The sequence below is a fragment of the Rhamphochromis longiceps genome, linkage group LG17 (assembly GCF_057381845.1).
Source record: "Rhamphochromis longiceps isolate RC_006_pf linkage group LG17, R_longiceps_female_GT1.1, whole genome shotgun sequence".
In the NCBI taxonomy this organism is placed as follows: domain Eukaryota; kingdom Metazoa; phylum Chordata; class Actinopteri; order Cichliformes; family Cichlidae; genus Rhamphochromis; species Rhamphochromis longiceps.
Window position 1 is genome coordinate 9,191,691 of NC_140573.1, and position 27,722 is coordinate 9,219,412.

Consider the following 27,722-nt stretch of genomic DNA (forward strand, 5'->3'; position numbering starts at 1 on the left):
ATGGTTTAACTGATGACCTTTTCCAAACGAGATCCTTTGTATATACAAGGGATGCCATGATTTCAGAAATGTAGTAGTAGGCTAGTGTCAAGATCAAGTCTTAGGCTACGTTCACACTGCAGGCGAAAGCGCATAAAATCCAACCCTATGCGACCCATATCCGATCATGCTATGACAGTGTGAACAGCACAAATCCGATATTTTCAAATCCGATCTGGGTCACTTTCGTATGTGGTTCTGAATCCGATACATATCTGATGTTTCAGAAAGCGACTGCTGTTTGAACGGTCATGTCGCATTAAATCCGTCTTTTACGTCACTGACACAAGACAGACGGCAATTATCAGCACCGGAGAAGCGCCCGAGAAGACATCGTGAACGCTTCCTGGCCATCCAGTTTAGATGTCAGTTAAACTGTTGGGAAACGTGAACATTTTATTTGTACTGTATAATCTGCAGATTCTGACAGAAATCTGCAGCTATCCTTTGAAGCACCGCTCCTCTCTAAAACAGCAACAAGGATAATTATTAGGTTATTTACATTATTATGTAAATAACAAAATAACTTAAAGCAAAAATTGGGAAACATAAAGTCCGAAGTCTTTATATTAAGGGCCATCAGTCAAACAATACTGTTTGCTCTGGGTCTAAACAGAGCGCCTTGTGTGTGACGTCTTCTTTTGCGCATGCGGGCCGCTTTGAGCGTTCACACTAGAGCGCGTTTGCTGTCGCATTTCATTTGTAATGTGAACGAGCAGAAAAAAAAATCGGATTTGATCAAAAAATCGGAATTGAGCATCAAGACCTGCAGTGTGAACAAAGCCTGTCTCCCTCTCAATGTTTAGGCTACCTTTTTTCATTTTGAGTCGCTTGTCCTGTGTGCACTATGTTCAGTTTTGTTTCCTCTGTCGTTAGTTTGACTTACTTCACATGTGTCTTGCTTTCCCCCGAGTGTTTCATCTCCCTAATTACCTTCTGTGGATTTATGGCCTCAGTTTCCCTTTGTTCTTTGTCATGTCATTGTCGTAAGCTGTGTGTCGGGCTGTCTGTGCGGCTCCCTGCAAGCAAGCATTTTCTTGTTTGGTTAATTGTAAATTCGGTTTGTTTCCAGCAATAAAGCTGGGCCTCAAGTTTGACTTTGGAAAAAAACAGAAGCGTTATTTAGTTTTCATAGTTCTGGAACATATAATGAATATCATCAGTTTGAATGGCATCCATAGTATTTACAGAACATAGGGTCAAGGCACCAACCATGAGCTGCATGGATTTTGCTTTACAATTGATGAGGAGCCTTTGCTGTGCTTCATTCACATCTCCATTTTGAATTGGCAAATAACACTCAAATTAGGGCTGTGAATAACTATTGGAATTTGAATATACAGTATATTAAAATAGACATTCAGCTGGGGAATGAAATCCTGCAGCTCTTTGTTTTCCAAACAGCACAGAAAGCAAAGCTTGATTTCCTCCACAAAAGTTGTTATACAACAGTATCTCACATTTGTATTCACTATGTGGGGCTTTTTCAATGACACGTGTGTGAAATGTTATCAATTCCTGAAATGTGTTTCATGAGGTCACAGTGTGGTGATCTCAGACCACAAAAACCTAAGCAGTTTATCTTTTAAATCTATGTAAAAGATTGTGGCAGAAGCAAAAACAACAACAAAAAAACAGACACACACTGATCTGTGGTGTTCATACATGTTTGTCTGCTGGTGAGAGTAACGTTACACTTAGAGATAGGGTGTCAAGTTCAGACATCTGGGGAGATGTGAGTCGAGTCACCGTTCCATTGAAAGGACCCAGCTGAGCTTCAGGCATCTGGTCGGAGTGCCTCCTGGGCACCTTCTTTTGGAGGTTTTCCAGGCATGCCTTGCTAGAAGGAGACCCAGAGCTTTGATGTAGGGATTATATATTTCATTTGGCCTCAGAGCATCTAATATACCCCAGGAAGAACTAGAAAGTGTTTAGGAAGGATGTCTGGAATACTTTGCTTTGCCTACTATTGATTCCACTCAAGTTAGCTTTAACTTTCCACAACATCCAGGTACGGAGCGAACATCTCAAACCCAAATGTCAACATGAAAAGTAACATGAACAAAAAGCCACAAAGCTGAAGTACACCTGGTTTGAGTGTATTAATCTCAGTCATTGCAGAACATGGAGCATGAGACTCGAACCCACTGGCTGCATATCAATAAAACATATGTGCAAAATTAAGACTTGTGGCCTTTTCACTGTCAATGACATGGTGAACTGCAGTTTCACCGACTGACTCACATCAGCAGAGATCCAAACAGCAGAACAGCTGTCTTTTAGCAAGACCATTACACATGGCTGTGGCTATTTATAGCCCCGGTAACATTAATTTATCACACATATCTGTAAACCAACTCAGCAGTGATATCGCAGTCATTATTATTAAATGTCAGAAACAAAAGACAGGAAGCTGACTATAAAATGAAAGCATCACAGACAGGAACATAACAACTGGAATGCAAACAAGATGAACGATCAAGCTGCCTCTAGAAAAATGTCTGTATGCCAGATTTGAAGGATGCATAAGGTGCCACATTCTTACCATGCATATTCATGCACATCTACGGGTTGCATGTTTGGCCCATTTTAATTGGAGATCTATGAAATGGCTTTCATAAGTGGGAGAAATTTGCAGCATTTAAAGGCTTTGTAAGTGTTGGATTTTACTTACAAATTGCTCGTGCAGACTCGTGACTTTGCCAAGCAGTGCTCTCAGGGATTTAAAATTTCACTGAACAAGCTGTACAGACTGCATCTGTAACCATCAGACAGGGATATGACCCAAACATTTGGTATGAAAATGCAGCCAAAAGCACACATTAGAAAAAAAAAAATTATATATATATATATATATATATATATATATATATATATATATATATATATATATATATATATATATATATATATATCCCCTGTAACTGATGTGACTCATTATGGATGCAGAGAACCAGCAACTTTTTCCTGAAAAGAAGGACAAAACTGTTGAGTTGTGTGAAAATTTGCAGCCAAGGTGTGAAGATTCATGGTTAAGGATATATTTTCGCACTAATATAATATTAATCACAGCTCAGTAAACACTGAGCTTGTTTTGTTAGAAATGACTTCCTGAACCACCGAAAGCTGTGATAGTGAAGTCTGACAGCCTTTGGCTACAGAGGAGCACAGTGTCTAATACCAAACTGACTGATCTAAAATTGCCTCTTAATGCCCAGCTCGCCGTGGGAAATACAGCACCAAAGCCCGGGGCTCTGAGTCTCTCTGCAAAAGGTAAATAATCCCACAGGTTCCAAGGAAGGAAGAAAAAGCAAATTTATTCTGAAACAATTTGAATGCTGTGAGGAAATAAATATTTAATACTGAAAGCAGGCCCTGAGGAAAAGTAGACCGCAGAACACTGGAGTAAAAGCCTCAGGACTGGTGCAAAGGATCTGCTTCCAAGCTTCTACTTTTTCCCAGTTCAACTGTCTGTCTGTCACATTGCTAACCTGTTACCAGAAGAATATAAAAACAGCATCTTTAAAATATGAGCAGACAAAGCATGGTGCAGTGTGTGTGTGTGTATATATATATATATATATATATATATATATATATATATATATATATATATATATATATATATATATATATATATATATAGATATATATATATATATATATATATATATATATATTAGAGATGGCACGATACCACTTTTTTATGTCCGATACCGATACCGATATCATAAATTTGGATATCTGCCGATACCGATATGAATCCGATATAGTGTTTTTTAATCAACAAAACTGTTTTTTAAAATATCTTGCTGCATTTTGTATAAGTTCATACTCAAGTTTAAAACAATAACTACACTAAAGCTATTCTGTTATACCTGTATACAAAAAAAATATTTCATAGTTCAGCAATACTGATCAATCTAATAAACTTAGACCTACACCATCCTCCCTATTCTGGTATTTTAAAGAGTACTTAGCGTAAATATTAAGCAACCTAACTAATAGGGTTCCAACTCCCAGCAACAACAAAAATAAATAAATAAAAAATAGGGAACCACCCCTCACGCTCCACCTCATGATGCTTAATCAACGTAATCAACCTTAATTTGATGCAGTGTGAAAAAAAATGCACAGAAATCAATTATTTTTCAAGAAATATTAAATAGATTCAACATCTTTCTTCAACAAAATTGCAGACTGCACAGATGGTACCTTCCCAAAGGAAAATGTACTATAGCTTACTAGGGTATATATATTAGACTTAATAGTCACTATATACAGTAATTGACTTCTATTCATTTTACATCAAATTAAAACTTTGGGTGTCAGATAATTATTTATTAAAAGCTAGACATTTTAAATGAGAATAAGAAAGAAAAGTATGTCTTTGTGCCCCCTTTTCCCAGTTAATGCCCTATCGGCCCCCCTGGCTAAACTTTGCTAGATCCGCCCCTGCACAGTTACCAGCCGTCAGCTACGTAGAAAAAGATCCTGGTGTAGAAAGTAATATTAAATAAATTGTAACAACAGCTTATCAAGCTTAAACGTGCTGCTGTTGTTCAGCCGCTGGTTTGCTCTTTCTGGCGCAAAGTGGACCAAAAACAAACAAGAGAGACTCACGACAGAAAAGCCGATCAGCTGATCATTAGCAGTTTCACGATTGAAGTAGCAGCCGGAGAGCGAGAGGCAGTCGCTCGTTAAGCTTAACGTGGGAATGCTTTACAAACATTCAGAGATGGACTTACACACTTGCTTTACTTCTCTCGGGGATAACTTTGTCGGAGATGAAATGCCAGGTTGCTAGCGAAGCTCCAAATGCTATCCAGACCACCGACAGGTCCCGCACGCCACAGCTGCTCTATCACGTGATGCATACTGCTCCGACGTTCTGAGGCGAGTTACGGCGTGTTGCAAGTTTTGTGAGGTGCTTTCGTGATATTTAATGGATCGGATTACATTTTTTATTTTTCTCCGATATCCGATCCAGTAATTTAGGTCAGTATCGGACCGATACCGATACGTAATATCGGATCGGTCCATCTCTAATATATATATACATACATATATATTAGGGGTGCAACGATACACAAAATTCACGGTTCGGTTCGGTTCGGTTCGATACTTTGGTGTCACGGTTCGATATTTTTTCGATACAAAAAAAATGTTCATGCCTTTTTAATTTGTCATTTATTAAAATTATAAATATATATTTTAACTCAAAAGTACAGTTTTTAAATTTAACCCTAACCCTTGTGCGTGTTTTTTATTTTGACAGCGAATGCGCACCTGCGGACCACTTATGTGCAGCCCTGGTTATTTAGCTCATCATATTGCAGCCACAGAAATTATTTTGTCCATGAAACCATAAAGCTGCACTTTCTTTTTGCCTTATAGTCTGATTTGTCATAACTTCTCCGTTTTGTGGTAAGCTTTTCTTTGGCTGTCACTTCTTCACCCTGACCTGTCTTATTTGGCTCAGCAGAACAAAAATATATATCTGTCTGTGAAGGTTCTCAGTCATCCAGGTCATCGTAGTCAAATATATATCCTGCTGCTTTTACACGCGCACTCACATAAGCTCAGCGATTCTCTGCGCGATCAACCTCTCATATGTTTAAGCTTGCTGCGGGAGATTTCACTTGTCATGTTTGCATAGTAAGCTAACAATTAATAAGACGATGTCAGAGGAATTGGTGCACAAATTATCATCACTCACAGATCAGTGCTGTCGCTCTCTATACACAGTTCGCACGATTGCAAAGTGAAAGCAAAAAAACAAGCGCAAATTCAAACGCGATTTCAATATGTCACATATTGACAGTGGCTCACCGATGCCAATGACATAATTACCCAGCTACATTTCTGAAAGAATGCAAAAGCATTGACATATATTTTTCCTTCCTACAATAGCCCGACGGGCAGGGCAGAGATAGATTTTGGTAGCCCGACTGAAAAGATCGCTAGCCCCGGGACGTCGGGCTAGCGATATTGCGAGCCCTGTATCTGATTGAGGAATCACTCATCTTTGGAAAAGAGAGTTTATTACAGAGAAATGGCTCTTTCTAAAATAAAAGCTATACTATCCGCTTCTTCTGGGCTATATTCTCAGCAGCATATTAAACACATAAGGAGAATCATGTGCTAACAGCTGTCTAAATGACTCGGCTAAAGTTAATAGCATGCTTGCTTGTTTTTTTTCTGCTTCCACTTGTCTTTGCACTAGGATGATGTCGGCGTAAATGTGCAGTCATATTCGTTGTGTTCTCACTAGTGCTTTCAGGTTAATCTCGTTGAAATGACCTTAACGCCACAACACGGCAAATCTCCATTAACGAGCTACCGCCGATCGCCCCGTGCATGGGGCTAGATGGCCAACATGTTAACGAGCTAACTGCGCTAACACACTAGCTCCCACCCATGTAATTGAGCATTGCATGGCAAACATACTGTTTTACTTTAGTCCATGACTCGCTTACCTTCAGGGTCATACGTCACATGAAAACCAAAATAATTCCAAACGCCAGATCTGAATGAGGGTGGGGGAGGTCCATGTTGCAAGGAGAGCTTAACTTCTGTCTCGCTAGCTTGCCCTGCGCTCTTCCTTCTGACGATGCTGTCTGTGTTGAGCGCTCAGTGAATCTGCGTTCGACTACTCCGCCTAGGCTGCACTGTCGAGCCTAGGGTTGCGGGCCATTGCTAACAGCGGCTAATGGCTCTCCCATCAAAACCTTCGGTGAAAGGTTGGTGACTGTTTGCTTTCACGACCGTGACTTTCAGTGGAACTTTGTTGTTGCTGCTAGCTCTGTGCCTATAATAGGCGCTGATTTTCTTTGTGCTCACGGACTACTGGTTGATGTGGCTAACAGACGTTTAATTGATGCTGTGTCCTTTTCCTCATTACCCTGTTTGACTCGGGGTGCTCAGCCCGTGGTGCATGCTAACTCAGTAGATTCGGGTGACGTTTTTCAGTGTTTGCTTTCTGAGTTTCCCTCACTCACTGTCCCCACTTTCTCGAGCACGGTGACGAAGCATGGGGTAGAGCATTACATAACTACAGTAGGGCCCCCGGTGTTCGCGCGCGCGCCGCCTCGACCCCGCCAAACTGGCTGTCGCTAGGGAAGAATTTGCCACCATGGAGCGTCTGGGCATCGTGCAGCGTTCGAACAGTGCCTGGGCTTCTCCGTTACACATGGTGCCTAAATCTGATGGTCGGTGGCGACCTTGTGGGGATTTCCGCCGTCTTAATAATGTCACGGAGAACGATCGTTATCCCATTCCCCACATCCAAGATTTTTCCGCCCATCTTGCGGGGACCTCGGTTTTTTCTAAGATCGATTTGGTACGGGGATATCACCAGGTTCCCGTGCGCGCGGAGGATGTCCCCAAAACCGCCGTAATTACACCTTTCGGCCTTTTCGAGTTTCTGCGCATGCCGTTTGGCCTGAAAGGTGCCGCCCAAACCTTCCAGCGGTTGATGGACTCGGTCTTGCGCGGGCTGCCCTTTGTTTTTGTATATCTTGATGATATACTGGTGGCCAGCAGCTCGAAGGAGCAGCACATGTTCCATCTGCGTCAGGTTTTTCAGCGTTTGGCGGAGCATGGACTGATTATTAATCCGTCTAAATGCCAGTTTGGGTTGCCCGTTCTCGATTTCCTTGGGCACCGTGTTTCCGCCGAGGGCGCGGTTCCGTTGCCTGACAAAGTCCGAGCTGTTTCGGAATTTCCGCGTCCCACGACTGTTAAGGCACTGCAGGAATTTTTGGGGATGGTGAATTTTTACAACCGTTTTCTCCCCAGAGCGGCACATCTGCTGAAGCCCCTTTATGGGGCGTTAAAGGGTAAAAAAGCTAATGACCCCGTTGACTGGTTTCCGGACAGCATCCAAGCGTTTTCTGATGCTAAGTCAGCGTTAGCTAATGCTGCCCTTCTGGCCCACCCATCCCCCTCAGCGCCGATTGCGTTGACCACTGATGCGTCGGACATAGCGGTGGGTGCGGTGCTGGAACAGCGAATCTCGGGTGTCTGGCAACCGCTCGCCTTTTTCAGCCGTACGCTACGTGACAGCGAACGCAATTACAGCGTTTTTGACAGGGAGCTACTGGCGCTCCACCTGGCGTCTCGTCATTTCCGGTTTTTTCTCGAGGGTCGTCACTTTACCGCATACGTGGACCACAAACCCTTGACGTTTGCCATGTCCAAGGTTTCCGATCCATGGAGTGCACGCCAGCAGCGCCAGTTGGCAGCCATTTCTGAGTTTACCACGGACATTCGGCACGTGGCTGGTAAATCCAATCATGTGGCTGACTGTTTGTCCCGTGCGCTGGTTTCTCCCGTCTTTCTCGGCATAGACTACTCCGCCATGGCTGCCGATCAGAGCGGTGACCCTGACATCCTCGCGCTTAAATCCACCCAGACGGGCCTCATACTGGAGGACAGACCCGTGCAGGACGGTGGTCCCCTCCTCGTCTGTGACGTTTCCACCGGCCGCCCTCGCCCTGTGGTTCCCGCTTCCTGGCGTCGTCAAGTTTTTGACTCGGTACATGCTCTCTCTCATCCAGGGGTCCGGGCCTCTGTTAAACTGGTCAGCTCTAAATTTGTTTGGCCAGGCCTTCGCAAATCTGTTAAGGAATGGGCGTCGGCGTGCATTCCCTGCCAGCGCGCGAAGGTTCATAAACACACCAAGGCGCCCCTGGAGCCGTTCTTCATACCCGGCAAACGTTTCGATCATGTGCATGTCGATCTGGTGGGTCCCTTGCCGCAGTCACAAGGTTTTACGCACCTTTTGACTGTTGTTGACCGGACCACCAGGTGGCCGGAGGCGGTCCCCCTGGCGTCCACTACCGCAGCAGTGGTGGCCAAGGCGTTTTTGTCGACCTGGGTCTCGCGTTTCGGCCCACCCGCGGACATTACGTCAGACAGAGGCCCCCAGTTCATTTCCGAGCTTTGGTCGGCCATGGCTGATGGACTGGGGGCTAAAGTCCACCGCACAACCGCATACAACCCGCAGGCTAATGGGATGTGTGAACGGTTCCACCGGTCGCTGAAGGCTGCCTTTCGCGCCTCCTTAAAGGATGGCAATTGGGTTGACCGCCTCCCGTGGGTTTTGCTTGGGCTGCGCTCTGCGGTTAAGGAGGATCTCGGCGCTTCCCCAGCTGAGCTAGTGTTTGGTCAGCCCCTCCGCGTGCCTGGAGAATTCTTGCCTGAAAATCCTCCTCCCTGCTTCGATCCATCGGTGCTCTCTCTCACCCCGCTTTTGCACTCGCTTCGGGTTCCTGGTCCGGTGCACCATTGCGTGCCTGACACCTTTGTTCCAAAGACTTTAGAGACTGCTAAGTTTGTTTTTGTCAGGCACGATGCCCACAGGACACCGCTGCGGCCGCTGTATGACGGCCCGTTCAGGGTTATTGAACCGGGCCAGAAACATTTTGTTTTGGATTTTGGGGGTCGAAGGGAGACTGTGTGTGTTGACAGACTTAAACCAGCACATGTTCTTCCGGACAGTGATGTAGTGCCGGCCCAGGCCCCTCGCCGTGGCCGACCTCCTGCGCTGGGGTTGACAGTCTCTGGTTTTCCCCCCAGGACTACCCCCGGACCACCAACGTTTGAGCCTCCTCCTGCCTTTCCTGCTCGCCTTCACCAGCCTCGTTCACAGGATGGACCTTCCTCTGCCTGTTCTCTCCCTCCCAGGTTCAGTCGTGCGGGTCGTTTGCTTAGACCCAGGGTCCTGGACTGAATGGAGACCTGACTGTGTGTTCTAGGGGGGGTATGTGTGGCGGACCACCAGGTGGCTCCACTCACACACAAGTTGAAGGGAAGTGTGGGGGTGGAGATTTTGGCGCTGACTATATGTGAAGTTCTGTCAGTTAATAAAGTTGTTGGAGTGAGACACTGAGACCTCTCCTGTTGTTGTTACATACCTCCACAATAAAATAAATTAAAAAATTTGTATTGTTCGATACATATGCGTACCGAACCGAAAGCACTGTATCGAACGGTTCAATATCGATACGAATATCGTTGCACCCCTAATATATATATATATGTGTGTGTGTGTGTGCGTGTGTGTGTGTGAGTTTGCCTGATTGAGAGTGCATATCTATTTCCAATAAAGACATGATAGCTTTACCCAAGGAGATCATTTGTTCATTTGTCATGTTAACAACACCTTTCAAGACAACATCTACCATGTTTAACCTTTAGCATTCACAAAAGGTGGCAGATGGGCACAGGATGGCTGTGTCTGGGCTTCAGGGGAAAGGATAGTTTATGAAAAGAAAGGACACGCGGTGCTATTTCTAATTAGACAGCACACAGCAGCTCTTTCAAAGGCAAAGGAAATTAACTCGTCGACCTCTCGACACTCAACACTGACACAAATCAGCAACTTCACTGAGAGAATCTGCTGCTGACTGGGCACTGGGTTCAGACACAGATGACTTTGCCACCCCTCCCAAGGCTTGTGGGTGGGTGTTTGTGGGATATGTAGCACTTATACCCAACAATATCCGCTGGGTCAGGGTTTGCACTGACTTTCAAAATAACAGGGTCAAATGCTGTGTTTACTGCACTGCGTTCTAGGCTCGCTGAATAGGTGAAAACCCTGAGACTCCAAGGTCAGTGAACAGCACTTTCAGACGACATAAATGGCAGGTAGTAACAAAATAATGTACTCACATTTGTGTGTCCAGTGCAGACTTTTTCAGTCATGCTGGCATATTTTCCTGCATCTCTGATATTTATCAAGTCTGCAAAAAGCTGCCCGGCTTCACACTTCTAAAAAGCTGCTCATGGCTACCTTTGTAAACAACAGATCAAGATTTAAAAAAAAAAAACAACCTTTCTCAAGAATATCAAAAGCAGCTTGGGGCAAAAAAGAAATTGTTGCAGCTATCTGTAGTATAGATCAATAAGTGTGTAATGACGCATTGTCTGGTATTTGTTGTAAAAATATTAACACATCTGACAAATACAACGCCGATAAAGTGACTGCATTAGAGATTTCCTATTTTAGTTATTTTTCAAGCAAAAAAAAGAAAGAAAAGAGCAAACCATATTTTGGTCCTGTTTATGCAATGCAGAGTTTTGCCTATTTACTTAACTGTGATATGTTATAGTTAGGTTTCTGCCAGAAATGCTATTAGACTTAATGGATGCTTCAGGGGGAGGAGAGAGTTTATAATTCAGTTCAATTTAATGCTGTATTTGCTATTCATATAATGCTATCCTCCCACTATAATGCTAATTGTTAATTGTGTGGTGGCACTGATAGAAGAGGAGCAGAGGGAAGGGGAACTGAGAGAGGCACTGGGAAAAGATAAAGTCATTTGTATTTATACCAGTGGAATAACACAGAATCATAACCTGGTACAGCTTTGAATGATTTTTAGTCTACCCTGATTAGTAGAGATATATGGATGGATATCAGCTGAACCGGTGAGGAAGATATTTAATTGTGAGATCCAGCTAGCCCTTTAATTTGTCTTTTTTTTTTAAAAAAGAAAGTGCGTAAAAACAACAGAAACAGTAAAGTAATACACATTAGCAAACAAAATGGCTGTAGCTCTTTAGCTAGGCTAGATGTCTGCTAGCTAGGCCTCAACTCAGCTAAGCTAAGCTGAACTAGACCATTTTATGGTGCTGGTGCCTTCTGCAGCAGTTTGATGAAGAAATAATATAGCCATGATACAATTGTTCAATAATTCAGAGTTTGGTTTTGGCAGATAAAATTGTAGCATTCCAATTAGCACTAAGGACAACGCTTGGTACAATATGGGTTAGCGCTGCACTCACACACAGTATAAAGTGCTGGTTTCTGTGTGCCGTTCTGAAGTCTCAAGATAAACCATTCTACCATCACCAAGTTGGTTTCAAAAGACCAGATATGACGAGGAAGGAACAGTGAAACCACTGGCTCATTGGCTAATAACCTGTCAATCACAAGTTGATAACCACTGACCATATCCAGGGTAATCCACGTTTTTTAAAAATAGAGAATAATCTAAGCAAACCTCACACTATATTCAGTTTAACCCCAAATGAGTGAGTGAACCATAAACTCAGCAAGAACATTTTTACGGAGGCCAAGTCAGAAAGGGGTTTTTCCCACAGGTTTCTATAGCACCAAAAGTCTTTTTTGCAGCAATCACCATCTGTTGGCACTAGCACTGTTGGCAATGTTTCATATTGTTAGGATTCAGCTTGCTAACAGAGCTTTCCAGCCTTAGCAAATAACTTAGTAATCTACACTCAGGTGGAAATATGGTCACTTCTGACTCCAAATTTTTTTTAAAAATTGTTGACACTAAGCCTCCAAAACAAGATGTGATAACACAGTTGATCTCCTAAAGAGGGTTCATGTACAGTAGCCCAATACAAAAATAACAAAGATTATGTAGTGTTGTGGATCATGGTCATTCATTTGGATTTTGACTAGAGTCAGCTATTCATTTATACTTTTGTTTGGTACTCAAATGTTTGAGCTTTTGCAATATTTGATTAATCAAGTGACTTATTAATGAGGATACTGACTGATAATAAAAATAAGAGTTAAATACTTTTTAAAGTATACACCAGGGATGGGCAAATCCAGGCCTCGAGTGCCGGTGTCCTGCAGGTTTCAGACGTGTCCTTGATCCACCACAGCTGATTGAAATGCCTAAATTACCTTCTCAACAGGGTGCATTCTCCTGAGGACCCGTCCTTCCCAGTCTACGTGGGTTGGGTCCTCAGAAGGTCGGGTAGACCGGAAGTGAGCGGCTGTGAAATCTAGCCTTCAGTTTTGCATCACCGCTGTCTCGGTGGAGTTTAATAAACTCAGCCGTCTGCTCCTTGCTATCTAAAATATAACAGGACACTGGTATAAATTCTCGACCATCTCAGACTTCTGTTTAAACAGTTTTCTGTTTGACGTTTATTCAGCTGTGTGAAAACCTCCGGAGGAACCCACCCAGGGGATTAATAAAGTTTTATTTTATCTAATTTAATCTAATAACTTTAATATCAGCCAAACCGATTTACTCATGAACAAATAAAACACTGAAAAAAGCCAAACGATAACATTTTTAAGTTATCTAAGTGGCTTATATATCACGTTTAACCTGAGTAGCGAAAGACCGCGGTGATCTGAAAATGATGTGACCGGAGTTTGCCCTCCTCGCCGGCTCTATTGACCCTCGAGCTCCCAGCTAGCTATCGAGCTGGTGGGTAACAGACGTCTCCGAAAACGTGATGTGATGTCTTGATAAACCGAGCAGATATTTGAAGTTTACACAGCTACATTCTCGCCTGAAAACACGTTAAAAGTTTATTTTGTGAACCAGAAAGAGTAATAAGAGTAATATTAACACTGAGTAGTGGTCACCATTGTTGGAAACTGGCTGGGCCGTGCTATGAATTCTGGGATATGGTGGGCCACGAAGAACACACCCGACCCATCCTTCAATTTCGGGGAAAAGGAGGACGCATTTGTCGGCTGCATTCGGAGGAGTCTACAAATTTGGACAGCCTTCGTTGCTTCGCTGTGACGTAATTGGCCTACAAATGCAGCCTCAGGAGGATGCAACCCAGGAATTTGGACACCCCCAACATGTCTTGAAGTTCTCCAGAGGCCTGGTAATGAACTAATCATTTGATTCAGGTGTGTTGACCCAGGGTGAGGTCTAAAACCTGCAGGACACCAGCACTCGAGGCCTGGAGTTGCCTACCCCTGGTATACACTATATTCCCAAATGTATTCACTCACCCATCCAAATTACTGAAATCCAGCATTTTAATCACTTCCATGGCCACAAGTGTATAAAATCAAGCATCTAGGCATGCAGACTGCTACTACAAACAGTTGTGAAAGAATGGGTTGCTCTCAGAAGCTCAGTGAATTCCAGCGTGGTACTGTGATAGGATGTGCAAGTCCAGTCTTTCTCACTACTAAAATCCAAGAGCAGGATGAGTGGATGCTGAGGTGCACAGTGTGCAAAAGGTCACCAACTTTCTGCCAAATCAGTCACTACAGACCTCCAAACTCCATGTGGCTTTCAGATTGGTTCACGAACAGTGCTGAGAAGTTCATGGAATGGGTTTCCACGATGCAGCTGCATCCAAGCCTTACATCACCAAGCACAATGCAAAGCAGTGGTATAACACATACCACCACTGGACTCTAGAGCAATGGAGACGTGTTCTTTGGAGTGATGAATCACACTTCTCCCTCTGGTCAATGGACGGGTGTCAGTTTGGCGGTTTCCAGGAGAACGGTACTTGTCTGACTGCAATATGCCAAGTGTAAAGTTTGGTGGAGGAGAGATATTATTGTGTGGGGTTGTTTTTCAGGAGGTGAGCTCTGCCACTTAGTTCTATTGAAACAAACAATTAATGCTTCAACATACCAAGACATTTTGGACAGTTTCATCCCCCAACTTTATGGTAACAGATTGGAGATCACCCCTTCCAGTTTCAACATGACTATGTGCTACTGCACAAAGCAGGGTCCATAAAGACATGGATGAGCGAGTTTGGTGTGGAAGAACTTGACTGGCCTGCACAGAGTCCTGACCTCAGCCTGATATACACGTTTTGGATGAATTAGGGTGGAGACTACGGGCCAGCTCTTCGTCCAACATCATTGTCTGACCTCACAAATGTGCTTTTGGCACAACACTAAACCTTGTGAATAGCATTCCCAGAATATTTGGAGCTGTTATAGCTTCAATCATTTTAAACCCTATGGATTAAGAATGAGACGTCACTCTCAGCAATACACTGCATCTTTGTCTGCCCTACAGTTTATTGCTATTTAGAGACCAATATATATTCTGCTGATAATGGTATCACTTTAGAGCATCAACTGAGTGCTGTAAAAAGTCTGATGTATAGGGTGAAATACACACAGAGTGTACACAAAACACAGATAATAACAGTCACTGTGTCAGCTGTGGTTCTTTTTAACACCAACAAACTCCGACCAGCTTATACATCAGTTCATTAGGCACCTACTTACCATGAAAAGGCCACCATGACCACAAAACAACCCACCACCCACACTGTACCTATCTGTCTCTTCTCTCCAGCTAAACCTCCTACCTCTCCCTCCTCCACACACACACACACACACACACACACACACACACACACACACACACACACACACACTGCAACAGCATTCTGTTTAATCAAAATAGAGCTGCCCTTCAACGCATTTACATGTCTCATAATGGGGAAGAGTCGGTACGAAGCCTGTCATTACGCGCACCATTAAAACACAGCAGTAGACTAATCTAGCACTTCCATAAGCAACAGCAGCAGCAGGAGGAGGAGAAGCAGCAGAGGACGAGGGAGTGGAAGCTGACTGTGGATGGAGAAGGAAAAGAAAGCAAAAGCAGTCATTCGATGCATGGTTGGTTTAGCTGTTTAAAGGTTGTGAAAGCCGCAGTGGTGAGTACATGACAAGGAGGAGGAGGAAGAGGAGCAGCAGCGAGAAGAAGAACCAGGTAGGGATGTCAGAGGAGTGACATGAGCAGTCGGTGAAGTGTGAGAAAGAGCAGCAGGTGAAGGGAGAAGTGTTGCATAAACAGCAGGAGGAGGGACCAGCAAACAGGCCAAAACAGCAGGTGATGCCTGCTGGGAAGGAGACAGAGAAAGGAGCAAGAAGTCATGCTTGAGGAGGAAGGGGAAGGGACGGGAGAAGAAGAGAGGGGGGGAAAAGCAGGAGAAAAGCGAGGAACAAAGGCAAGGGGTCCATGGGTAGGAAGGGACACCAACAGAAAGAAAGGCTGAAAGACGAGCAGAGGAGGAACTCTTGAGGAAGAACATCAGGACTGTAATGAGAGGTGTGGAGAGGGGTAAAAGAAGTTCATGAAAACAACTAGAAAAGTGATGATGTGCAGACTAGACGATGCTGGGATCCTTTAGGGAAAATAGGTCATGTCTGGAGAGAACAAGCCAGAAAGCAAAGGATGAAGCAGAAGATGTTTTTTGGGGTGTAGAAGAAATTGGATCTTTGGAAAAAGAAGGGGGAACGGGAGTAGATGGTGGGCGGTACTAAAATTATGCTGTTCAGAGAGGAGCACCAGCAGTGAGAGGTACTGGAAGGGAAGTAAAAATAAGGAGCAGCGGGTGAAGCTTGTGGAGAAGGAGCAATAACAATGTGATGCCTGGCTTACAGGAGCAACAGGGGTTAAGGATAGAGGAGCAACGGGATGCTTTTGAGACGAGTTGCTGGAGATCGTATTTGGGAGAGGTTCACGGTAACACAAAAGAGGCACGAGGTGATGTTTGGAGGCGAGCGTGGGGAGATGGCGCTTCAGGCGGGGAAGCGGCAGGGAGGAGCAAGAGGTCACTGTAGGGAGGAGCAGCAGAAGGAGCAGCGGGGGAGGTGGAAGCAGCTACAAGGAGCCGGTGAGCACCTGCAAGCTATAATTATGATTCACTTTGCTGCTCACAGGTGAGTGGTGGCCTGTGTGATAAAACAGCTACAACAGTGCACTCAGGAGGGAGAAACATGGTAATGTTTGATACTAAACAACGCACATTTTTATAATATGGCAACAGACATTTATGGACCCTGTAAGAAACTTGATACAATTTATGCACGTGTCATGTACATAAAGGCTGTACTAAATGTGATTTATGTCCTTTTTCATGTCCTGGAAAGGCTGGATGTTTAAGGCTGTATAAAAGTAGAACATGGAATATATTAGAAGAGCACAAAGGGACTACTTTCTGTGTCATTTCGTGCATGCGTGCACAGCAATAACTGTCAGTATTCCCAATAAAGCACTAATTGGCCCACTGCTGAAAGGCAATTAGCGTTCATATTAAACCCCAAACACACCCAGCTCACCATGAAGGACCAGAAAACTTACTGTGGTAAAAATCCTCCATCAGTCTCAAGTTTCTTCCAAAAATGCATGGAGCTCTGCATAAAGTTAAATTCCAAATGTCTAAGGATAAGAAAGCTTAGCTGATGTTACATCTTCAGAAGTCTTCTGCTCAACCACTGTGCATAAATTAAATCACCCTGCGCCAGCTGTAGCACTCAAAAAGATGCTCCCTGGTTTGCAAACCTACCTTCCACTGCATGCACTGAAGTAACCGTGAAGAGAACCAGAACGGCCCAAGTGGCCGGCATGGCCAGTCTGACTCCCTGTCCGTCCTCTCCCATTATCCTGCTAACAGAGAAGAGAGAAAAAATCCCCACTGGAACACGCTGTATTCCTCTGGTAAGCAGTCACATCGCAGTCTTCAGTCTGTGTGAGTGTGTGCTGAGCCGGCACAGCCAGCGAGTGCTGAAGGGGATACACTTCTTCTCCTCTCTCTCTCTCTCTCTCTCTCTCTCCCCCATCTATCTCCCTCTCTTCTCACCGTCGCACACCTTTCTGTCCAATCAGGACAGAGAATGTTGCTCGTAAACCAATCACCCATTCTTTTCCACCTGACCCAAGATGAATGCCCAATGGTCAGGTCTCCCCTCCACTGCCTCCATCCCACAGCACGACGAGCTGGCGTGATGGGACAGCGGCACCCAGTGGTCAAGGATCAGCACAGCAACTAACTAAACCTTGCAGTGACTGTGGTCCGGTGACATTGAATTGCTGAAGAGTCATTATGATGGGATGTGAGCTGTGGTCTTTCTCAAGAGTCTTTAAGGATATTGCAGCAATAATGATGTTCGATCCTCTTGATAAAGCAGGAGAATCAATGCTTCTCAGCTATTGGTTCCTCAAGGTTTGGACTGAGACCGCTTGTTCCCTACACACGCACGCCTCATTTCTTTTTATTTTGCTTTGAAGAAGCCACGTCTTCTCATAAATTTAAAGTGTTCTGAAGAACTATTGCTGTTTTTCTTTAAACACTGGCTGCTTTGTTAAGCCACTCAACACTGACCTGTGAGCTATTCTGGCATTAAAAAGGCAGCTAACTTACAGGATGGACCACTGTTGTGTCTACACATTTTCCAAAGAGCTTTTAGCATATCTTGGCATGGTGTGCAGTGTGTCCTTAAAAAAACTGAGGAAAGTGGAGGACAAAATAATAAATCTACTGTTCGCCTCATCAGAAACAGTCGCAGTGAAAGGGTGGCTGAGGTGTGGCAAATTATACAGAAACTGGACTGGAAACTAGTGGCAACAGGTCCTATGGAGCAAAGAATATAAGTGATACATTTTTGGTTTGAATCATCATCAACGTGTATGGAAGAGGTCGGGAGAAATGTTCCACAGTGAGTGTCTACAGCCATCTGTAAAACATGGTGGAGGCTCTGTCATGGTTTGGGATTGCATTTCAGCCAGTGGCGTTGGTGACCTTCTCAAAATTGGTGGAATTATGAATGCAGAAAAATACGGTCAGATTTTTCTGCATTCCAAAACCATCTGGAAAGCATCTGGTTAGAAACAGCTTCATTTTTCATCACGACAGTGATCTCAGACACACTCATAAACTCATACCTGGATAGAAAAAAATACACACAATCAATCAGCTTTGCATTATTTTTTCTGGATTATGACAGTTAACCGTTTATATTTTTGTAGCATATTAGAAGTTTCAGCCTCTGGGTTTGATGTTGTCCATATTCAAAAAGGGCCAAAGTTGTCAAAAAACTATCTTGACTTTGTCTCAGAGGGGCAACGTAACCAGCAAGGTCAATCAAAACAGACTGGTCTCAGTAAGGGGCTTGATGGACATGATTTTATATTTTGGTAAGGAAATTGGAAAGATGTCTTAGTAAAAGAGATTCTGCATGTCATGGTCCTGCGACCATGACTCAGTGACTTTATGTTTATGTACTTATTGTTATTACTTTCATTATTATTCATGGCTGTTTTGGGATGGTTTGTGTTTGGGATTTTAGACACTGGGTTCTGGGTTTGTGCTCCCTCTGTTGGTCCCTGGTGTTAGTGTTCCCCTGTCTCGTCAGGTTAATCAGGTCCAGCTGTTTCCCCCATCTGTGTGTGATTTCCCAGTGTCTCTTTGTGTATTTATAGCGTGTGATTTCCTCTGCTCCTCGTCGCGTCGTCTGTGTTCCTACCTGTGTTCATCCTCTGTGTTACCCTGCGTACTCTGCATCTACCCTGTGAAATCCTCTGCGTGCTCTCCCTGCTGTTCTCCCTTCGTGTTCAGGTTTGCCACTCCTTTGTGTAGTTTCACCCAGTTTAGTTCATCCGTAGTTCTGTTTTGCCATCTCCTCTTTATGTTTGTTATTATCAATAAATCACCCTCACACCTGAATGAGTGCTGCGCTTTGAGTCCTCCTTCCACTCTCCACACGGCCGCTGCCCCGGACCGTGACAGTGCAAGTCTGATGCTGATACTGTGCATACTATAGTTAAAGGGCTTTCACAAAAGTCATACAGAAATGTATATTTTACACCTCAACACATGCTGTACATGCAACAAGAAACCCCTATGTAGGTCTGTTTACTTTCTGCAGACTTTCAGCCCAAGGCCTCTGGTAGAAAACAAACGTTGAGTGGTTTTCTGGTCTTTCACATCACTGGGAGAGACCTCAGGGTTAATTTGATACATGAAAACAGCCTTTGCAGTATTAGGAGAAAAAGCAAGGACTAGAGTGTGTGGCCTTGTGTTACAGGGGATAAAGAGGATTAAGTGAAAAACAACTACGGTTCACCTACACTGGTGTTTTTGCTTGTGTTGACTAATCAGACCTCTTTTCAGGACTGTGTTGATGGACATTTCCCTAAATGTCCTCTTAGTGCCTTTTAAGGGTGAGATAACTGAATTTTTAAATAATCATTCTTACAAGTACACTTAATCTGCCAGAGTGAAAACATCTGTGTCTCTCTCTAAGCCGCATGTCCAGCTTTAACCCTTAGCAGATTTAAAGCATCTGGGACTGCCACACTGCTTTAAAAAATGCAAATTGTCACAATATATTAAGACTTTCAGTTCAGTTATTCACATTTTTTAATCACACTGGCAAAAAAGACAACTCTCTAAAATAGGAAGCATTATTATGTTTTTTGGCTACCTGCAAAATCCTAAAAGGTGTGCGTACTGACAAAATGCACTATGGAAAAAATAAAAATCACTCAGTGTTTCTGAAAAAAATGCAACTTTTCAACCCCAGAGGCACTGGATCAATTTACTTTTTTAGGTTTCCTGTCTCCTTCATCCTGTGCCTCTTACACTGTCTCATACCGCTGTGACATTGCTGCACTTTTCTTCCCAGATGCTCTATTTCCTGTCCCTCAAGATGACATTTCAGCTGCCAGCAGCTTTATGACACACACCACAACCTACATGGCAATCGCTTTCACTCAGGGGCTACTGCATCCTGTTCATATTGACCGCTATCCTAAAGAGCTGTGTATATGAGCGTGCATGTCAGTTAGAGGCAGACAAACATAGGGAGACGCTTCTTATCTTAAAGTCAGCAGTTGGAGGCATTTATCATTTCCTTCCAGCCACAGGTGGAGACCCAAAAGTCGATTGCAGGTCTGCTGGCTGCCGCACGAGCAGAACAATAATGTTTGAATTGCCTCCGAAGGTTCTGGTTACTCTTTTAAAATTGTGCAGCTGAGGTCACGCAGCCCTTTGCTAAGAGGTATCTCCATCCTGAGGGACTCAGCGAGGTAAATAAGCTTTGATCAGGAACAGAGCAGTCCGGCACAGTGCTGAAAGTTGATTGGTGTACATGTCTAGACATAGCAGAGTGGAAATCAAAAGTGTGGTAGCAACATGCCGGTAAAGGTCTGCTCAGGTTCTACTCTCACTTCTACATCATTCACAATTACACGACAGGAAACATTACAGTATAGATGAGTTATATAAAAACAGATCTGTGCATCACACTCACAGTTTCACAGGATACTGACAGTGAGAAGTGAAATGTGAGGCATTCACACGCCGAAAAGTTCACCTTGGTTCAAAAACATAAACTTGCCGTGAACTTTCCGTTTGTTGCTGCTTTTTCGTCCTGTCATATCTGATCTGAAAACATCAGGAAAATGAATCATTCAGTCAATCAACACCCTTGACAGGCAGGATTGTCATCAGCCCCAGTTTCCCCCCGGCAGGACCAGATGATGCTTGTCGTGTCCTGTTACAAAGAGCTATATGTTTATTTATAGCTGTAGTGGAGCTCGCAAGTCGAGGCTTTAAATAGAAAGAGAACAAAATCATCCCAGATTTGATGTTCTTGATTAGAGTGGGATGATATCTGGGAGCGGATATGGCATCAGTGGAAACAGGGCCAGGCAGTGAGTCATCTGGTGGGCACAAAGCATCAGCCAAAAAAAAAAAGGTGCTCAGTCACATATTTGTTTTTACTTATTTTGTCATATTAATAGCTGCATAATATCAGAAGATTTTAATGCTTAGATCAAGAGAAAGACCTTTATATTACGTGTAGAAAAATACAGCAAACAGCACTACTTAGGCTCATTTATTAACATTGCTTTGTTTTGGTTTCATACTACAGTTGTCGCCATCTTTGTTTTTCAGAGCCAGAGGTTTCCATATTTCGAAAAGAGAGTGAAATCCTGGTTTTAGGTTGATAGTGGGTAGATTAATTAGCTTATTTCTATTGGGTGTATCACGCAGTTACTGATACCTGCTTAGTGCTAAGTAACCTACTATTAAAACACTTGCATTTCACTCATAGACAGTGTAAATGACGGCTTCTGGGTCTGAAGTGTGAAGTGCAGAAGTGCCTTAAATCTGCATTAGTTCTTAATCCACCAAGGGGCAATGGTTGTGGTTGGAAAAGACTTGTGGTCCTATACAAGTCTATGGGATAATTATTCTCTGCAAAGGTGAGGTCTTTATTGTTCATCTTGGGTTATAATGCATAAATCATTAAGTCAGATTTATAAGTTTTAATCATTCCAACTGTCAGATCAGTTTATCCAGGAAATGCTTGTTGGCCACCAACTTACGATGAGTTAACTGGAGTGTGATTCAGTCAGATCACGGTGGCTACAGTGGTGTGAAAAAGTGTTTGCCCCCTTCCAAAATTACTATTTTTTATATTTTTGTCACACTTAAATGTTTTAGATAATCAATATGTATGTATATTAGACAAAGATAAGACAAGTAAACACAAAAATGCAGTTTCTAAATGTAGATGTTTACTATTAAGGGGGGGAATCCAAACCTAAGTGTGAAAGCGATTGCCCCTCTGTTATAACATAAATTAACTGTGAAAAGCTTAGCTCAGTTTCTCTAGCCACACCCAGGCCTGCTCACTGCCACGCCTGTTCTCAATCGAGAAATCATTTCAATAGGACCTGCCTGACAAAATGGAGTGGACCAAAAGATCCTCAAAAGCCAGACATCGTGCTGTGATCCAAGGAAAATTCAGGAACAAGTGAGAAACAAAGCAATTGAGATCTCTCAGTGTGGAAAAAGTTATAAATCCATTTCTAAAGCTGTGGGACTCCATAAACCACAGTGAGAGCCATTAACCACAAATGGCAAAAACATGGAACAGTGGTGAACCTTCCCAGGAGTAGCTGGCTGACCAAAATTACTCCAAGAGTGCAGCGAGGTCACAAGAGGTCACAAAACCCCCCCAAAACAACATCCAAAGAGTTGCAGACCTCACTTGCTTCAGTTAAAGAGAGTGTTCATGATTCCACCATAATAAAGCAACTGGGCAAAATTAGCATGCATAGCAGAGTTGCAAGAGGAAAACCACTGCTGAGCAAAGAAACATAAATTCTCATCTTAGTTTTGCCAGAAAATTTCTTGATGATCCCTAAGACTTTTGGAAAAATACTGATGGGACTGATGAGACAAAAGTTAAAGTCAAAGTCCCGACCTGAATCCGATTGAGATGCTGTGGCATGACCTTAAAAAGGCGGTTCATGCTCAAAAACCCTCCAGTGTGACTGCATTACAACAATTCTGCAAAGATGAGTGCGCCCTTCTTCAACAGTGCTTCATGAGACTCACTGCTAAGGGTGGCCCAACCAGTTATTAGGCTTGGGGACAATCACTTTTCCACACAGGGCCATGTAGGTTTGGATTTTTTTTCTCCCTTAATAATAAACACTTTCATTTAGAAACTGCATTTGGTGTTTACGTCTGTTATCTTTGTCTAATATTTACATTTGTTTAATCTTCTCAAACATTTAAGTGTGGCAAACACAAAAAAAACAGGAAAGCAGGAGGAAGGCAAACTTAATATTCAGGTTTCTAGCACGATGTAGAGTAAGTGGTCAGTGTTTTTAGACAAGTCTGTGAAATAACCACCACAGCAATCTGCTAGCAAAGCAATCACAAGGAGATTTTTGCCAATCAGTTGGGGAATATAGATTTTTCCCTAGACCTGTCTGAATTTTACTTTAGGAATCGTTTTCCAATAACCTCTCACAACTCAGGGGAATAGTCATTTTCCCCTAGATTTCCCCAGCACTGGTCTCTAGGCCTGGACAACTGCGGGCTTCACTTCATCCTACATCGTCACCCTGATTGTCACACATCCAAAATGATGTCGTAGGGGTGTCTGCAAAACCTCAGTAAACCTATGGTTTAACTCAAACTGGAGCTCATAATTATCAGATGGTTAGGAAAATTCACCACATTGAAAAATGTTTTTTGCTGTAATTCCAAAAAGAAACAACAAACTGTAAAGTAACCTGTCAAAGTGCCCACACCCTTAACCATGCATAGTTTTAAACTTTAATATAATTCAGAGCTTTATAAAAATGCATCCCTTGTAAAATGCCCTGAAAGTGGAACTCTATATATCTAATGCTATAGAGGCTAAATAACTTTTTCTGTATCAGGCTGTTTATTTCTGATGTGAAGTAGAGGATTTTAACACGAAATTCCTTTTTTTCCAGCCATGAACTGGTTTAATGCTTGTGAAGAAAAAAAGAAACTGAAGTGTAAAAACAAAAATGTGTGTTTTTTACCTTGTTGATCAGCTCAGATAACGTGCCACATAACACCCAGTTCCACTCTTAATAAATACGAAGTTAACTGGCTTTTGTCTGTAGCTTTACTTTTAAAAACACACTTGAATGTGTTATTAATGTTCTCATGAAGATCTCGAAGACTCTAGTCACATTTTGCCAAACTGCTGACCTATTTCTTCACATCAATGACAAAAAAACCCACAACTACAATCAAACAGAGTTTAATGAATGAAATGTGTGACTGGATACACTGATGTATAAAAAAACCCGGCTCAATACACAGAGTGAAAAATGTGTGTGTGTGTGTGTGCGTAACACATTTGCGTGAATCAGAAGTTCCATATGTAGCAGTATGGTGCTGCAGCTTGAAGACAGGCATGCCAAGTAAATGATCACCAGGCTAATGCACACACTATTTCACAAATATCCTGTATGTACAAAAGTTGCAGGAACTTTAAACCATTTCTTTTCTTTCTGGTGCGTATGGAGTATAAAACCTGGTGAAGGGTTCTCACGTGTGTGTAATAAGCTTTGGTTTGACCGACCGTACATCAGCCTCAACACAAGCAAGCATTCCCCAAATGGTCCTCTCTGGATTTTACCTTCTCTGTGGAGTTTTGTGTGCGTGTGTGTGTGTGTTTACTGCAAACAGATGTGTAACAATCGTGCGCATTCTCCTGTCTTTACAAAACAGAACTTAAGGAAACTGCTTGTGTGTGCTTGAGTTTAAGAGCGTCAACGAGGCTGCTCACTTCACAGAGATCATGAGTTGTTATTAAAAAAAAGAAAGAAGTGGTTGTTTCAGCTTCCTTCTGAAAGCCAGTTTGAAATTGTTGGGTTTACAGTACAGCACATCTGATACATGACAGGGTTGTGATCAGTTATCTGCAATATTTCGAACAAATCCCACTGAGTCTGTCCGCTTAAAGCAGTGACACCAAGACTTCTGGACGACGACATCACAGATTACGGGGAATTCCTCGCCAGTAGAGTATTATACTGTACATTCATGACTCGATATGATGCCAGCCTTTAAGCTAATGTACACGAACATTTATAGCGTACACAATGTTTGTTAAGGTAGACAACTCTGACTCAAGTAGTGAAATAACAAAAAATTAAATTAAAAAAACCAAGAAAAATCTTGTTTGTATATCAGGGCACCGAACATGTTTTCACAGGCCTCTGCAGCCTGCTGATTGGACACAATTAGACATCATTATCTTCATCAGAGTCTTCTTTGTCATCACTTATTTGTCTGTCCTCATTCCAAAAACACGCTAGCAAGCTAAGACATATGTAAACGCAGTAAAATAAAGAATACAATCAGTTTTTGCTCTTCTGAGTCGATGAAAATGTCTTCTCATTCCACAAATGTCTCCTTTATTTATTTTTTTATGGTTTTTTTGTAGGTTTTATTTTTGTTGGCAAAGTTACTTCCTCAAGCTGAACCCCCGTTTGTCCTTCCCATGGTTCAGCCCTGCCTTTGACTTCAAACTCTCGACCGAAGGCGGCGGTGGTCCATCATCGCTGAAGCAGCAGCAGAAGGGTCACCGGGAGCAGGAGCAGCAGGCTACAGAAGCCGGTTTGGAACGCGGCCGCGCCTCTGACTCGGTTGTTGTCCGGCGAGTAGGCATACAATCCTGGTCTGCTACGAGGACACTGGCCACCTACACACATACCGCTTCCAGAGCCGCTGATGTCATCACCTGGAAAAGAGAGCGATACGGATAAAACACTGTTAACGGTAAACTGTGAAATAATTCTTTAAAGACCAGTGGAAGCTTTTTTTATTAAATGTCACCTTCAGCTGCTCTTTATAATTGACCCAATTGTGTTTGGGTCCGTCTGAAATTCCTGAATGCAATTAATCTTTTAATTACACCATTCATAGGGAATATTTTGTCCCTAAATCCCAGGTCTCATTAACTCTAGGGAATAAGACCCCCGACACAAGAGAGCTGGTGCATTTGATCTACTTGCAGAATCAGTATGATATAAAACAACTATTTCTGGTATCTACTTTTACCAGAAGATCACTCACTTGCATCCTGGAAGTCTACATCATTGCCATCCAGTGCATTTTTCAGCCTGTTGCTCATAATTTTGAGTTGCATGATCTGCTGCCGGATGGTCATGTCTGGCTTTGTGATGTCGAGCTCCACTTCTGGGTTGTTGATCTGATTGGCCAAACCATCGCCCATCACTTCTGGAAGGTACCTAATTGGCCATGAGAAGCGACAGGAATAGAAGCATGATGCTCATAGCTTAAATCACTGCCTTATGACTGTCACATTATCGCTGATGACAGAGCTTGTGTGTGCTCAGCGGACTGTGAGGCATCAATATTTGGTTTTATGGGCACTCCTTAGCTTATCTTAGCCTTCGGGGTTTTCTCAAATGCAGTTAATTACTATTAAATTAAATTTAGTTATTTTTTTCTATAGCACCAAATCACAGCAACATTCACCTCAAATAACTTTGTATGGAAAGGTAAAGACCCTACAACAATACAGAGAGAACCCCAACAGCCAGACGAGTCTTAGTAGAGGGAGTTTGCGCAGCTATATTGTGGTGTTAAAAGCACAGTCGTGCAGCCTGTGGTTATGCAAAAGAAAACAAGTACTTGTGAGTATCCTCAACTGGAAAATACAATACCTAGTCCCAAAGCTTTAAGAAATGGGCACCAGTGGATAGTAAAATCAGTGCTGCAGAAGAAAGAAAAAACCCCTTTTAAAAAAAATTATATAATTTTTATTTATTATATTTTTAAAGTATTTCATCCAGCAAGACACTGCTTGAGAAACATTAAAAGTCGTGAGGAGTGCTGTGTTTGAAAAACTATTACATAAACCCTTTGTGACTCCTGATGGAGCTGTGCAAAGTCTGGTTGTGTAATTGGCCTTCTGACTTACACCCCTTTCAGACTGACACCTACGCTGCTGTGTCAGCCACCCCAGCTATGTCAGGAGTAAGCATCTCTTTTCAATTGTGGGCCAGTGTTTTTAGCATTGATCATCAGGGCTTAGTTTTTCCAGACATGGATTATGCCTAATCCTAGACCAAATACTTTTTCCAATCAGGATCTTCAAGTCTAGAAATCTGTGCCTGGGAAACCAGCCGAAAGAGATCAACATGTCCCGGTGCAATGGACGAGCAGGGGTGTGATTTTGTTTAACTTTCTGTTGTAATTAAATAATAAAATGTAGGCATAAATAAGACAAAGTATGCTGTGGCAAAGAACTTATTATGCAAACAAGAAACTAAAACTTCCTTTTGTCTCAGACAGCCAAATATCTTTGCAGGCGCGTGAGGTCTGAGTCACTATATGCCTACCACTCACTTTTGCATTTAGGCCTAAAGCTCTCTTTCAGCCAATATATTCATGTATTTTTCTTTATGAAAAGACTCAAACAAGGCAAATTTACAAATAAAACACAATTTCATTAAAAGGTTCAGCCTAAAGCCGCTCTACGCCCATCCAAAAACTCCTCTCCACAGCTTCCTATCACGGCTACCCTGTAAGTGGAGACAGCTGTGCTCTGGCTCCACAGGAGACCGGGGGCGCGGTCGAATAGTCAATTCTGCTTAGGAAGGTCTCTAACTGAGTTAAGCGACCCAGAGGTATCTGCATGGCAGCCATAATAAGAGCCGTTCGAATTCTCTAAATACTTAGAAAAGGTCATTCGATGCTTCATTATCACCTCCTCTGGCATAGGACAAACTGCACCATCCTTTATGAAAGGAAAGGAGATAATGAGATCCCATAACTCATAGCTACTCACCATCCGACCATTAAATGATTCA

At 42.9% G+C, this 27,722-nt stretch overlaps 2 protein-coding genes across 2 annotated transcripts in view; both read right to left on the reverse strand.

Moving 5' to 3' along the window:
- Positions 1 to 17,297, reverse strand: part of LOC146649273 (ephrin type-B receptor 1-like) — a 149,920-nt gene extending 132,623 nt beyond the window's left edge. Inside the window, exon 1 of the mRNA XM_085387084.1 lies at positions 17,104 to 17,297. Within this exon, the coding sequence (XP_085243210.1) occupies positions 17,104 to 17,197 (94 nt within the window). The 5' untranslated portion in view covers positions 17,198 to 17,297. The remainder of the gene's footprint in view (positions 1 to 17,103) is intronic.
- Positions 17,298 to 24,358: 7,061 nt separating this feature from the next.
- LOC146649275 (glypican-1-like) overlaps positions 24,359 to 27,722 on the reverse strand; it is a 50,406-nt gene continuing 47,042 nt past the window's right edge. The window contains exons 9-10 of the mRNA XM_085386211.1: positions 25,960 to 26,135; positions 24,359 to 25,624 (exon numbers count right to left, since the gene is read on the reverse strand). Of these exons, the coding sequence (XP_085242337.1) occupies positions 25,440 to 25,624; positions 25,960 to 26,135 (361 nt within the window). The 3' untranslated portion in view covers positions 24,359 to 25,439. The remainder of the gene's footprint in view (positions 25,625 to 25,959; positions 26,136 to 27,722) is intronic.